The 12,244-nt window shown below is 43.9% G+C and overlaps 2 protein-coding genes across 7 annotated transcripts in view; both read left to right on the top strand.

Annotated features, from left to right (window-relative positions):
• The first annotated feature begins 2,520 nt into the window (after positions 1-2,520).
• On the top strand, positions 2,521-7,200 carry LOC124850125 (protein piccolo-like). The gene is made up of 4 exons (XM_047333354.1): positions 2,521-2,651; positions 4,142-5,450; positions 5,897-6,688; positions 7,174-7,200. The coding sequence occupies exons 2-4, from the start codon at positions 4,407-4,409 to the stop codon at positions 7,198-7,200; spliced, it is 1,863 nt and encodes a 620-aa protein (XP_047189310.1). The 5' UTR covers positions 2,521-2,651; positions 4,142-4,406.
• A 606-nt stretch (positions 7,201-7,806) lies between these two features.
• The window catches only part of pclob (piccolo presynaptic cytomatrix protein b), a 52,214-nt gene continuing 47,776 nt past the window's right edge, over positions 7,807-12,244 (top strand). For all 6 annotated transcript variants that reach the window (XM_035642680.2, XM_035642681.2, XM_047333296.1 and 3 more), the window contains exons 1-4: positions 7,807-8,744; positions 8,934-9,833; positions 10,014-10,952; positions 11,124-12,023. In XM_035642680.2, coding sequence (XP_035498573.2) covers positions 7,938-8,744; positions 8,934-9,833; positions 10,014-10,952; positions 11,124-12,023 — 3,546 coding nt within the window. In that variant the 5' untranslated portion in view covers positions 7,807-7,937. The remainder of the gene's footprint in view (positions 8,745-8,933; positions 9,834-10,013; positions 10,953-11,123; positions 12,024-12,244) is intronic.

Consider the following 12,244-nt stretch of genomic DNA (forward strand, 5'->3'; position numbering starts at 1 on the left):
AATTCGCACTGTTAAATCACACCACAAAGAAGAGCGAGAGAGGGATGATGCTATTCATCTCTTTTTCTATTCTGTGTGTGAGGTCCTGTGTCTTCAGGAATCTGTTCAAATGGACTATCTGGTATTAGAAGAAGGCTTTTGAGAGGTATTGCATCTCGGCCCTGTATCATAATTTACTCACTATGCATGTAATGAAGCAGATAGCAGATTAGCGAAACAGTATCAGTAACATTATTAGTTTTTCAAGTATTCAAGATTTCCAAATGATTGCCCACACCTTGAATTCAGCACGAACAAGAACACACAATCACTTTGGGGTCCGCATCTATACGAGTGCGTGCTGCTGTTAAACTCTGTGATGCATCAGCTGTGTGACTGCAGCAGGATTTGAGTCTGGTCTGGCGTTATCAGAGAGTGCGTGGGAGAAAAAAGGTTGGTCGCAGTGGATATTGTCGTTATTGCATTTAAACTGACAAGCGGAGAGAGATCAAAAGAAAAGAACATGATGGCGCTGCATCTGGTGATTGCCTGCATTCTTACAGTCTTACATAACAGTGCCGACTGACAAACACGACTCACTTGTGGAGCAGGATGAAAACAGTTTAACATCAAAAACGTCGATGATAAACTCGGATCATCACCGTCATGTGCTTTAAAAAAGACAAGCCAAAGAAGCAAAAGTCATGCGTTCCCTCTCAAAATATGCAGCGGTCCGGGGCTTGGGCGAAACACAGTTACATCTCACACCACGTAATATGACATTTAAGGACATTAGCCCACATTGACAAGTTCTATTCTGATACTACACAAAAACAGGAAGAGGCTCATCCTTTGTTACGTCTGCCCAAAAGATTGTTTCATGGGGAAGAGGTAGATATCAGCAGTCAAACACTACTCAGAGGATTTCCTGCCCATGTAAGAGCCCAGAGCAAACCTACAGCCCATATCCCCAGATGGAGATTGTGCTGATGAATGTTTCCTGTTAGTCTGTATGTGTGTGTGTGTGTGTGTGTGTGTGTGTGTGTGTGTGTGTGTGTGTGTGTGTGTGTGTCTGCAAGCCAAATCTGTTGCTTTCCAAACCGAGACCATAGCTATTCTGCCGCTCACACATCAAACATGACGTAACTCTTCCACACCCCCACACACCACTTGCTCTCCATCCTTCCCACACATCTCCCAGCCACTTACTGAATAGCAGTTTATCTGCTGTTTTTGTGTGGAAATTGCATGTGAGTGTGGTAAATGACTCAAAAAATCACAGCTAAGTGAATTGTCTTTCTTTCTGGCAGAAGGGAGATCTATAAGGGTGAGAACTTGTTTTTCTCATTTCAGTGACGCAAGCTCCTGTTGCTCTCAAATCAAGTTTGCTAAACCTCAGATTATAATTTATACACCAAATCAGTGTCAAAAGCAAATGCTTTATTTTTAATGCCTTAAGTATAAACTGTGCCATTAACATTGTATGAGTTTTTTTTATATATATATAATTTTAAAAATTAAAGAGTTGTATGGAGATATTAGTGCTTCTGAAAGATCATCCGTTATAGTTAAACAGAGGCCTCGGCATGTCCATTCATCTGGCCTGAGCTGGAAGGAGAGAAAAAAAACCCAAACTAAACAACGACATGTTTTTTATCACTCTGACAGCGACAGGGGATAAGAGTGCCCAGATTGTCTCTTCGCATCACATCTGTTCTGTCGAGAATCTCTTGAGGGACTAATGCCAGAGTAAGAAGTCCGGAGCCAAAAGGAAAGACAGGTTACTCAGGCTCAAGAGGTGCTTTGTGCCTGTGGGTGTTCACTTCCTGTTACGTGCATCTCCATTAGCTATTCTGCAAACTAAAACGCAAAGAGCACCAGCAACTTTTAAGTCCGGCCCAAGAGGAAACGTCTAGACGGTGTATGCACAGTGGAAGCATCGGGGTCCAAGATGAGTTTGCGCATGAAATATCATCAATAGCAATGCGGATTATATTCGGCATAGTGTGCATCCCGTGGCAGATCTGGAGTCGAGTCTGAATGGATGGATTAATTTGGTTTGCTATAATTAGACAAAGAGAAATGAAAAGGTCATTTTAATGATAAACCTGAGCTCTGCTGCTAATAATCAGTTGTGTACCTGTGCAAGTACCTGGACAGACCTAAAGGATGGATGTTGTTTAACAAATTTAAGACAGAATTGATTGGAGTAGTGATGATATATTGATTGTTTGATCATGTATAATACCAAACAATCTTCAAATAAATGGCTCAGCACACTGGGAGGACCAACACATGATTCCTCTGTAGCCTTACTGCTCATGATCGCCACATTGACATTTCAAATATGTCAACATAGCGGGAGAAAATGTTAAATCCATGTGAGTAAAACGCAAATTATTCGCCGCTGACGACTCGTGACTCCCGGGGAAACAAATCGCCCCGTCCCCTTTAATTTCAATTTCCGTGCGTGATATATATTGTGATCACCTGTCAGCGGCGGCGCATGCGCACTGCAGTCGGAGGCGGAGTGGATGCTGATCGCTCTCTTATCCGCCGCCTTGTGCCCTCCATCCTCAGGCGATCGCACAGGCACGAACAGCAGACATCCGAGGAGGTGGTGTTTTTTTTCCTTTGCCGAGGATGGGGAGGCCGATCCGCCGCTGACCAAGGTACACGTTCCCCTCGGTGGCAGCGGAATAACCGCGCGTCGGCGTTTGACATTGTGACCGCAGAGGGGGAAGGATGCTCGGCTGCAGGATGGGAGGAGATGAGCGGAGGAGGGGGTTGTATGGGGGGGGGGGGGTAATCGATGGCATTTCCCGAAATTATTTTGGTTTCCTCGTTGATTTCGGCCGGTTTCGGAATAAGTCGGGACTGTGAACTTACTGTTCCGGTCAAGGACACACAGACGCGCGATTGTGTGTTCGCCGTCACCACCTCCTGCACTCTGCGGACTGACGCCGCCGGGTTCAGAGGTGTCGAGCGTCACGCGTGCTGCTTTTACCATCACGACGAAGCGCCGTGGACGCATCCGACGCGCTCGTTCGCCGACGACCGAAGGAGTGATGCCTGTGGGCTGCAGACGTCCATTCCAGCTGTTGGTCAGGAGGCGATATAGGCTAGGGAGGAGAAGAAGAAGAAGAAAAAAAAAAGGGGGATACAATTCTCACAACAGACCCGTCCTGCCCTTGATGCTGCTTTTGTGTAGGAAAGTTGTCAGGAGCCCTTATTCACTTCCCATGCGTTATTCGATGGGCCCTATACCCGGATGTGCCTGCGGTTTCTCCAGAGAGCGCGCGCGCTCTATTTCCATTCCCTGTGTTTGCTCGCCTTCGTGCTGCTGTAAAACATGTCGTGCATGAAATATAGCGCTCCTTGACACTCGCTAACATTTAAGTGATGGATGCGGGGGGGGGGTGTGGGGGCGGGGGGACGACCCACAGTGTGTGATGAGCCAAAGGATTGCCATAGTCCTGTCACAGTGGAAGAGCAATTCGAACCTGCGATTCCACCTCGAATCGCCTTTCGAATTAGGTTTGTACAGCCGGCCTATCGGAAGCGGTATCATCAGCCTCGTGTGTGGCACATTGATCTGTGTAGTAAGGGACCGAGGGTTGTGTTGGCGGTGACCGACAGAGCGGCTCTGACCCTGTCCATGGTCCTGAAAGCAACAGCTGGAGCGGAGTGGATCGGAGTGGGGCTGAATCATTGATGGCTTTTCTCTGTACAGAGGCGACGATTGCTATGCAAATGGGGATGATAAGGAGAGTAAATCTTATTTACCAGGCACGGTGGCGAGCCACAGGCGCAGTTTCTTTACACTGACGGTGCATTCGAATGACAATGTCCCTCTATTGTTAAGTATGCTCTTTAGGGATTCAAATAGAGGTGAGAATTAACAGCGTGGCATTATGCAACATATTGATGCTCTCCGAAGTTGATTACTGTCGGTCTTTATATGGACAGATATTATCAAAACTTACATTAGTCAGTGAATAAGTGGATACATATTTTGTGTTTTTTGTCCTGCATTTAATTTTGGGAGACAGTATATTGGCTCAAACAGTACTGTAAATGTGGCTCACAAATGATCACAATCTTTTTGCTTGTTTGTTGTCATTTCACACACACTCTCTTTCTCTGTTTCACCTGCATTTAGGAAGTCTGGTGTAGATGCAGAGCCAGAGGAGAGCCCAGGGAGCAGCAGCAGCAGCAGCAGCAGCAGCAGCAGCAGCAGCAGTAGCATCACAGGGGCTGTAGATGCCCTCTCAACAGCCCCAGTCCCGGTCCCAGCCCCCCCTCAGGCATCTGTGGGACAACCAGGACAGAGAGGAGACAGCTCCTGCTCTGACTCTGACAGTCCTCTAGAGTCCAGCTCCAGTGAGGAGGAGGAAGAGGAGGAGGAGGAGGAGGAAGACCCCACTATGTTTTCTTCAAAGTTCCTCAGCGGGGCCAACCCCCTCAATGCTGTGTCCTCTGCTGTAAATAAGTTTGGCTTATTTGGAGATGATGGGGATGGTAATAAAAATCAGAAAGTATCTCCCCAGCAGGGGTTGAACCCTTCTGGAGAACAGCAGCCAGGAGCAGGCCCAGGCAAAGCTCCTCAACAGCAGCAGGGACCCCGAAGTTCAGGCCAGGGGCCCCCTATGCAAAAGAGTCAGCCACCTCATAAACAAGGGTCGCCTCAGCTGCATGGAAGTGGACAGGCTGGGCTCCTGAACAAGTCTGGTGGACAACAAGCTGCTCCAAAGGCAGGGGGGCCGCCTGGAGGCCAGATTAAAGGAGAGCCCCAAAAAAATCTACCTAAGGGCCCACTGCAGCAAGGTTCACCTAAGCCTGGAGCTCAGCAACAGATTCTGTCGAAGAATGGAGCACAACCAGAATCTCCAAAGGCATCATCTCAACATCAGGTTCCACTGAAGACAGGGATCCAACAACAAGGGCCTGCTAGGACTGGTACACAGCAGCAAGAACCTGCAAAGACTGGGGTGCATGGGTCCACAAAGGTTGGGCCACAAAAACCTGGCTCACAGCAAGTGCAACCTAAAGTAGGACAGCCACAGCAGGTGTCACCTAAAACTGGAAAACAACAACAGGGCTCACCTAAACTTCCACAGCAACAACAGGGTTCCCCTAAAGTTGCACAGCAACAACAGGGCACATCGAAGGTGGGGCAACAGCAGCAAGGCCACAGGACAACAGCCCAACAGCAGTCGTCTGGAAACCCTGGGCCACAGCAACAAGGCCCTAACGGACCTAATGCACCTGGCCAGTCCCGGGCAGGGTCTTCATCACCCGCAACAACCAAAGCCGGATCTCATTCAAAAGCAGTCGCTATGTGTCTTTGCCCAGTGTGTAACACAACAGAACTAAATATGCATACCAAGGAACCATCTAACCATAAAACCTGTACACAGTGTAAAATGGAAGTGTGTAGCTTGTGTGGCTTCAGCCCTCCAGACTCTGATGTAAGTAGTGGCTTACTAAGTTGCTTTTGTTTTATTCCCTTTAAGACTATACTTTGCTGAAACTGAATAAGATTGCATTTTATGTCCGTGAGGTATATATTACAGTAGATATTTTTTGCTTCCAATTTTTATGTGAAATTTTATTGCAATTCAGTTTAGTCTTAATTGGTGACATTTAACTCAATGGGAAGCTTTACTACCTATGTAGTATAGGATTTAGATTTACTGTTAGACTTGGCACCATTCCTACAGTATTTGCCATTATAACATTAGATATTATGCACATTTTTCAACACCCCTGTTAGATTTTCTTAAAATACATACGATTAAAATTGGTATTTGTTATAACAGATAACAATTTGTTTTGTTATTTAACTGTTTTTAAGGACTGTATATATAATTTTCTTGTAACCTTTTACACATTTCATTTTTTCTCTTCTTTATAGGGTGGTGAGTGGCTTTGTCTTACCTGCCAGATACAGAGAGCTCAAGGAACTTCTGAACCACTGGGACATCCCATGAAAAAGCAAACACCCAGCAAAGTTTCTTCTCAGAACCAAATGTCATCTCCTGCAGCACCTGTCAAAACAGACATGTCTGCACCAGGTTCACCGCAGAAAAAGCAGTCTACCATGGCAAACGTGTCGGCGAAGACTGAAGCAGCTAAAAGACCAGAAAGTCAAAAACAGGCCAGCTCAGCATCTGTTCAGAAAATGACGCCTGAGACCCAGGGAGCATCAGGGTCTCAAAAACCAGACCAGGCTAGTCAAACCGCACGCAAGCAAAGCAGCGCCACCCCAGCTCCCCAGCAGGAGTCAGGATCTGCAAAGTCTCAAGAGTCAGTGACTGGGAAGATGTTTGGTTTTGGTTCCTCTATTTTCAGTTCTGCATCTACTTTGATAGCCTCAGCTGTTCAAGATGAGCCCAAGACTACACCACCATTTTCTCCCAAAATCCAGTCTACAAAGGAAACAAAACCCACTTCAGACCAAAACAGGAAACAAGAGCCACCCCAGCAAGCAAAGGCTTTAGCAGGACAGGCCAAAGTGGAAAAAGCTCCACCTGAGACTACGAAGGCTTCCCACAATCCTCCTAGAGCAGGCCAGTCCACCTGTCCACTCTGTAAGGTTGTGCTCAACTTGGACTCAAAGGATCTACCCAACTACAACACCTGCACTGGATGCAAAAGCACTGTCTGCAACCAGTGTGGATTTAACCCCATGCCAAATGTAAAAGAGGTAAGTCATGTAATATGTATTGATTGAATGAATGAATGAATAATAAGAAGAATTGAAATGATTATAATAACTATACATTTATTTGTAATGCACTTTACATTAGAAACAAATCTCAAAGTGTTACAAGGTAAAAGCATAAAAAAAAGATTAAAAGCTAACATCATAAAAATATGTGTATAAAAACAGCAGTCAGTAAGGTTAATCAAAAGTCATGGGTTCTGTCAAAAAGAAATGTTTTAAGACCTTTTTGAAAACCCTCAGTAGTAGACCCATGGTGCTGAGCTTAGTCCTGGGGAGGACTAATGAACTAAGGATCTAGGCAAATCTCTGCCCAGCTCTGGCGTCACTGACTTTCCCTTTTGTCATAAAAGTAAAAGCACTATGACTTACAGATTGCATAGTTACATAGAATTTAAAGAGAATTTATGCTTTGAAAACTGATTAGCTTATTTGCTAAATGTACACATTGTTAATTACCATTGTAGGAGTTTAGTCAAAGAAACCTGCTTTAAACGTGTTATGAAAAACACACACCACATACAGAAAATACAAACACTTCATTTGGGATTATTTTGTAGGGAATACCACATGCAGGCTAAATGGACATGGCATCTTCACGTTATCCGAAGCACAAAGGACTTGACACTTGACTCTGTAATTCAATGCACACTTAGTTACTACAATTAGTAGACTACTTTGCCAAGGACAGTTCAAGGCTACTTGATCTTGTGATATTGTTGAAACTAATGGCTAAGACAGTGGTGAACCAAGATCAACATAGTAAGATCCTTTTTTGCATTTTCAAGCTCTCTTTGGAAGTGGATGTTTTAACGAAAATAGTTTGAACATTGTCATTACTGTCACTTGTTTTTTATAACTTGTATGTAAGTGGCAGTGGGAGAGTGTTTTGTTTTTCATACACTTACTGTGGTGTCAATTTCTCATATAATCATGTATTAACATATATTCACACAAAAACACAAACAAGGACTGGGTTAGGTTGTGTCTTTGGTTTTGTGGTGTCTTCATACAGCTTGTCAAGATTACTTATGCCACATCAACCCCAATACAATACTATTTACAGAGTGAACTAACTGTCTTCCATATGCATGAGGCACTATTGCATTGAATTGCATTTTTTCTGTTCAAAGAATAGGGCACCTCAACTATAATAGACACTGTAAAAGCCCAGGTTTCTATGTCTGCAAAATTTAAAGCTTTTTAGGATTATTTATAGGGTTATTAAACCATGCGCATGTTTAATAAGTTTTTTTTTTATTGTGTTTTTAAGGGAAAGCAGTGGCTTTGTCTAAACTGCCAAGTTAAACGAGCCACTGGATCAAGTGAACCTCAGAATGACCGATCTTTGGTCAGTTCATCTTTAAAAAGTACCACCACCGCACAGACAACACTACAAAATACTTTTGCACCAGGCTTTCCAGAGAGAAAAGGGTTAACACCAGCAGCACAACCAGCCAAGGCTGAAGTTGCTAAAGTCAGTCATAAAGAGGCCAACCCAGCTACTGGTCAGAAAACACCTCAGGAGAGCCGGAAAACTGGTCCTCAGAAACAACCAGACCAGAAGAGCCAAGTTAAACAACAAGATTCAGGAAGCTTCTTTAGTTTTGGGGGTTCTAAAATTCAATCAGATGCTGCAAAGCCTTCAGAGTCAGTGAGTGGGAAGATGTTCGGCTTCGGCTCCTCCATCTTCAGCTCTGCATCAACTCTGATTTCCTCAGCTCAAACTACACCACCAGTTTCTCCCAAAATGGCTGCTGCAAAGGAATCCCCCAAGAAACCACAACAACAAAGAAAACCAGAGGAACCCCAGAAGGCCAAGATTCCTCCAACAGTACAGCCAATACAAGGCAATCCTCTACCAAAGCAAGATTCAGCTTCCCCAGTAACTTCCAAAGCAGGCCACTCTATATGTCCTCTCTGTAAACTGGAACTCAATGTGGGCTGTAAAGATCCTCCCAACTTTAACACCTGCACAGTGTGCAAAAAGACTGTCTGTAACCAATGTGGATTCAATCCAATGCCAAATGTTAAGGAGGTAAGATAATAACTTCATTTCATTTGATAATTAATTTTGTTCCTGAATACTGTATATTACAAAAGTAACTGAAGTAACTTTAACTCTAATATTTGCTTGATGTATTTTAATTAATACTTTTAAGAATAATCAAGATATAACTGATCATCGTTTTTCTTTTTTTCTTGTTTCTCATTTGGCCTTATAAAGGTGACCGAGTGGTTGTGTCTCAACTGCCAGATGCAGAGAGCACTAGGAGCATCAGAGCCTCCAGGAACCCCCACGATGAAACCACAGGCCTCACCAAATAAAGTTATTGCATCGGCCAATGCTCTAAAGAAGGAAATTTCCCAAGTAGATAAACTTCAAGAGAAAGATATTCCAAAATCTGCTGAATCTAAAATAAAGGAAATCTCTGTACCAGACTCCCCTCAGAGAAAACCACCAACACCAGCTGAGCAGAGAGCCCAGGCTGAGGTTGTGAAAGGACCAGAAAGTCAGAAACATGTCAGCCCAGCTCCTGGTTGGAAAAATCCCCAGGACGGCCAGAAAAAAGGTCTTCAGAAACCATCAGACCAAGCAATTCAAGCTGGTCGTAAGCAGAGTTGTAGTGCATCAACTACACAAGAGGAATCTGGTGGGTTCTTTGGATTTGGTAGTCCTAAACCTCAACCTGATGCATCAAAGCCCAATGAATCACTCGGTGGAAAAATGTTTGGCTTTGGTTCTTCCATCTTCAGTTCCGCGTCAACTTTAATGAACTCAGATGTTCAAGATGAATCCAAAACAACACCACCAGTTTCTCCCAAGATGCCTGTTGCAACTACAAGCAAATCAACTCTTTCTCAGAAACAAGGACAGGAGAAGAAATTTGAGCAGGTCCAGCAGCCCAAGGCCTCTCCCTTACAAGCTAAAGCAGAAAAAGCTCCTCCAGAGCCTTCAAAGGGCTCGGCCCCAGCTGTTCCCAAAGCAGGGCAATCTACCTGTCCACTCTGTAAGGTGGAACTCAACTTTGACTCTAAGGAACCTCCCAACTACAATAACTGCACTGAATGCAACAACACTGTTTGTAACCAATGTGGATTTAATCCAATGCCAAATGTCACAGAGGTAATAATAGTAAGGATTACGCAATTTACATCAAATGACAATACAAAACTCTGAATTATAAAACACAGCAAGACATGTACATCATGAACTCATAAAGTAACTATTTTGATGTCAAAAAGTGATAGCCTACAGTTGTTTTAGATATTCTATATTTGAATTTGTTGTGTTTTCTTGTTGCAGGTAAAAGAATGGTTATGCCTGAATTGTCAGATGCAGAGAGCTCTTAGTGCATCTGAACTCACAGGACCTCCTATGGAATCTCCTGGTGCGGCAAACAAAATTTCTAAATCTGCTATAAATCAGAAAATACCAGAGGAATCTTCAAAGAAGGAATTATCCAAATCTGATGTACCTCAAAAGATAGAGACTCCAACACAGAATATAGTACAAAAGAAGGGGGGTTTCACACCTCCTCAGAAGACACAGACAACAGCAGTACCGCAGACAGCTAAGGCTGCTAAAGGGCCAGCAAATTATACACCAACCCCTGACCAGAAAAGTCATCTGGATATGTTCGGTACTTCAGGTTCTCAGAAACCAACTGATCACTTAAGTCAACCTGTACTAAAACAGAATAAGGTTACCTCAGATACACAGAAGATGTCAGGAAACCTATTTGGTTCAAGTGGTCCTGTAACAGGCCCTGATAATTCAAAAACGACAGAGTCCGTGACCGGGAAGATGTTTGGCTTTGGTTCCTCCATTTTCAGCTCAGCCTCCACTTTGATATCCTCTGCTGTTCAGGAAGAATCACGTACCACACCACCAGGCTCACGTAAGATGTCTGCCCCAGCACAAGTCTCTCCCAAGTTGTCTTTTCCCAAGATTTCTCCAAAAAGTACACCAGCAGTTTCTCCCAAAATGTCGCCAGCAAAAGAGGCCAAAACTGTTTCTCAGAAGCCAGAGCAGGAAAAGAAACAAGAGGATAAAACTTCCTCAAAGTCAGCAAAGGCAGAAACAGTGTCCCAAACACCCCCTAATGCAGGCCAGGCCACCTGTCCATTGTGTAATGCGGAGCTCAATATCAGCACTAGGGACCCTCCGAACTACAACATCTGCACTGAGTGCAAGTCCAATGTCTGTAACCAATGTGGATTCAACCTCATGCCCGTAGGAGAGGTAAGTGAGGGTAAACATTAACATCCTGTGGGAAAAAAGGGGTTATTCCGATATAAATTTAATGCATTTAGACTATATTTGCACATTTAAAAATATTCTGTATTTGTTCATTGCTGTATGATTTTTCCAGGTTCCAAAGCATTACATAACCAGCTGTTTATTGCATTTTAGGTAAAAGAATGGCTATGTCTTAACTGTCAGATGAAGAGAGCAGTCGGAGCATCGGAGCCCCCTGGGCTTCCCACAATGAAATCCCAAGCTTCACCAGGCAAAACTCCTTCACCTGCTTCAGTCCAGTTGAAGGATTCCTCCAAAACAACTACACCTCAAAAGAAGGACAGTCCAGGCCCTGCTGTACAAAAGAAAGAGATCTCGGAACCAGTCTCACCACAGATAAAACCGTCCACACCGTCAGTGCAATCAGGCAAACCTGAAGATCCTACTTCATCATTAAAACAGGCAAGCCAAGTGCCCGATCTTAAAACAACACCGGAAAGACAAAAGAAAGTTACAATGGAACCACCTAATCAGACAACCCAACCTGAAAGTAAGCAGATTGATGCTACTTCAGCCACACAGCAAGAGTCTGGAGGTTTATTTGGCTTTGTTGGTCCTAAATCTCAACCTGATGCCACAAAGCCTACAGAGTCAGTGAGTGGGAAGACTTTCGGCTTTGGTTCTTCAATCTTCAGCTCTGCATCTACTTTGATAACCTCAGCAGTTCAGGACCACCCCAAGACTACTCCACCAGTTTCCCCCAAGATGTCTCCAGCAAAAGAATTCAAATCTCCTGCTGCCAAGAAGAAAGAAGATCAGAACAAGTCGGAACAACCACGGCAGACCAAGGCACCCCTATTGGCACAGGCCAAAGTGGAAAAAGCGTCAACAGAGCTCCAAAAGACTGCAGCAGGTTCCCAAGTAGCTGTCAAACCAGGCCAGTCTACCTGTCCACTCTGTAAGGTTGAACTGAACATCGGGTCAAAGGATCAGCCTAACTACAATGCCTGTACTGAATGCAAGAATACAGTCTGCAACCAGTGTGGATTTAACCCCATGCCAAGTGAAACAGTGGTAAGAATATAAATATATATAGATGTATATATATATCTATATATATATGTATTGTAATTTAATTCTAAGTGCTGGTAGGTTCTAGAGAGTTATCCCATGTTTACCAGTTTTAATTTTTTTGTTTTTGTTTTAATTTATGCAATGGAAACTTTAAACACTAAATCCAAACTTACTCTCTCATTTAATATATGACAGCTGTTGATATAAACATGAAAATTCCT

This window comes from Scophthalmus maximus, chromosome 7 (genome assembly GCF_022379125.1).
Source record: "Scophthalmus maximus strain ysfricsl-2021 chromosome 7, ASM2237912v1, whole genome shotgun sequence".
Taxonomy (NCBI): domain Eukaryota; kingdom Metazoa; phylum Chordata; class Actinopteri; order Pleuronectiformes; family Scophthalmidae; genus Scophthalmus; species Scophthalmus maximus.

Coding starts and splice junctions, on each gene's coding strand:
- LOC124850125 (XM_047333354.1), top strand. CDS start 4,407: ATGTTTTCTTCAAAGTTCCTCAGCGGGGCCAACCCCCTCAATGCTGTG. Junction 5,451..5,896: donor TCAGCCCTCCAGACTCTGAT/GTAAGTAGTGGC, acceptor TCTTCTTTATAG/GGTGGTGAGTGGCTTTGTCT. Junction 6,689..7,173: donor CCATGCCAAATGTAAAAGAG/GTAAGTCATGTA, acceptor TTACCATTGTAG/GAGTTTAGTCAAAGAAACCT.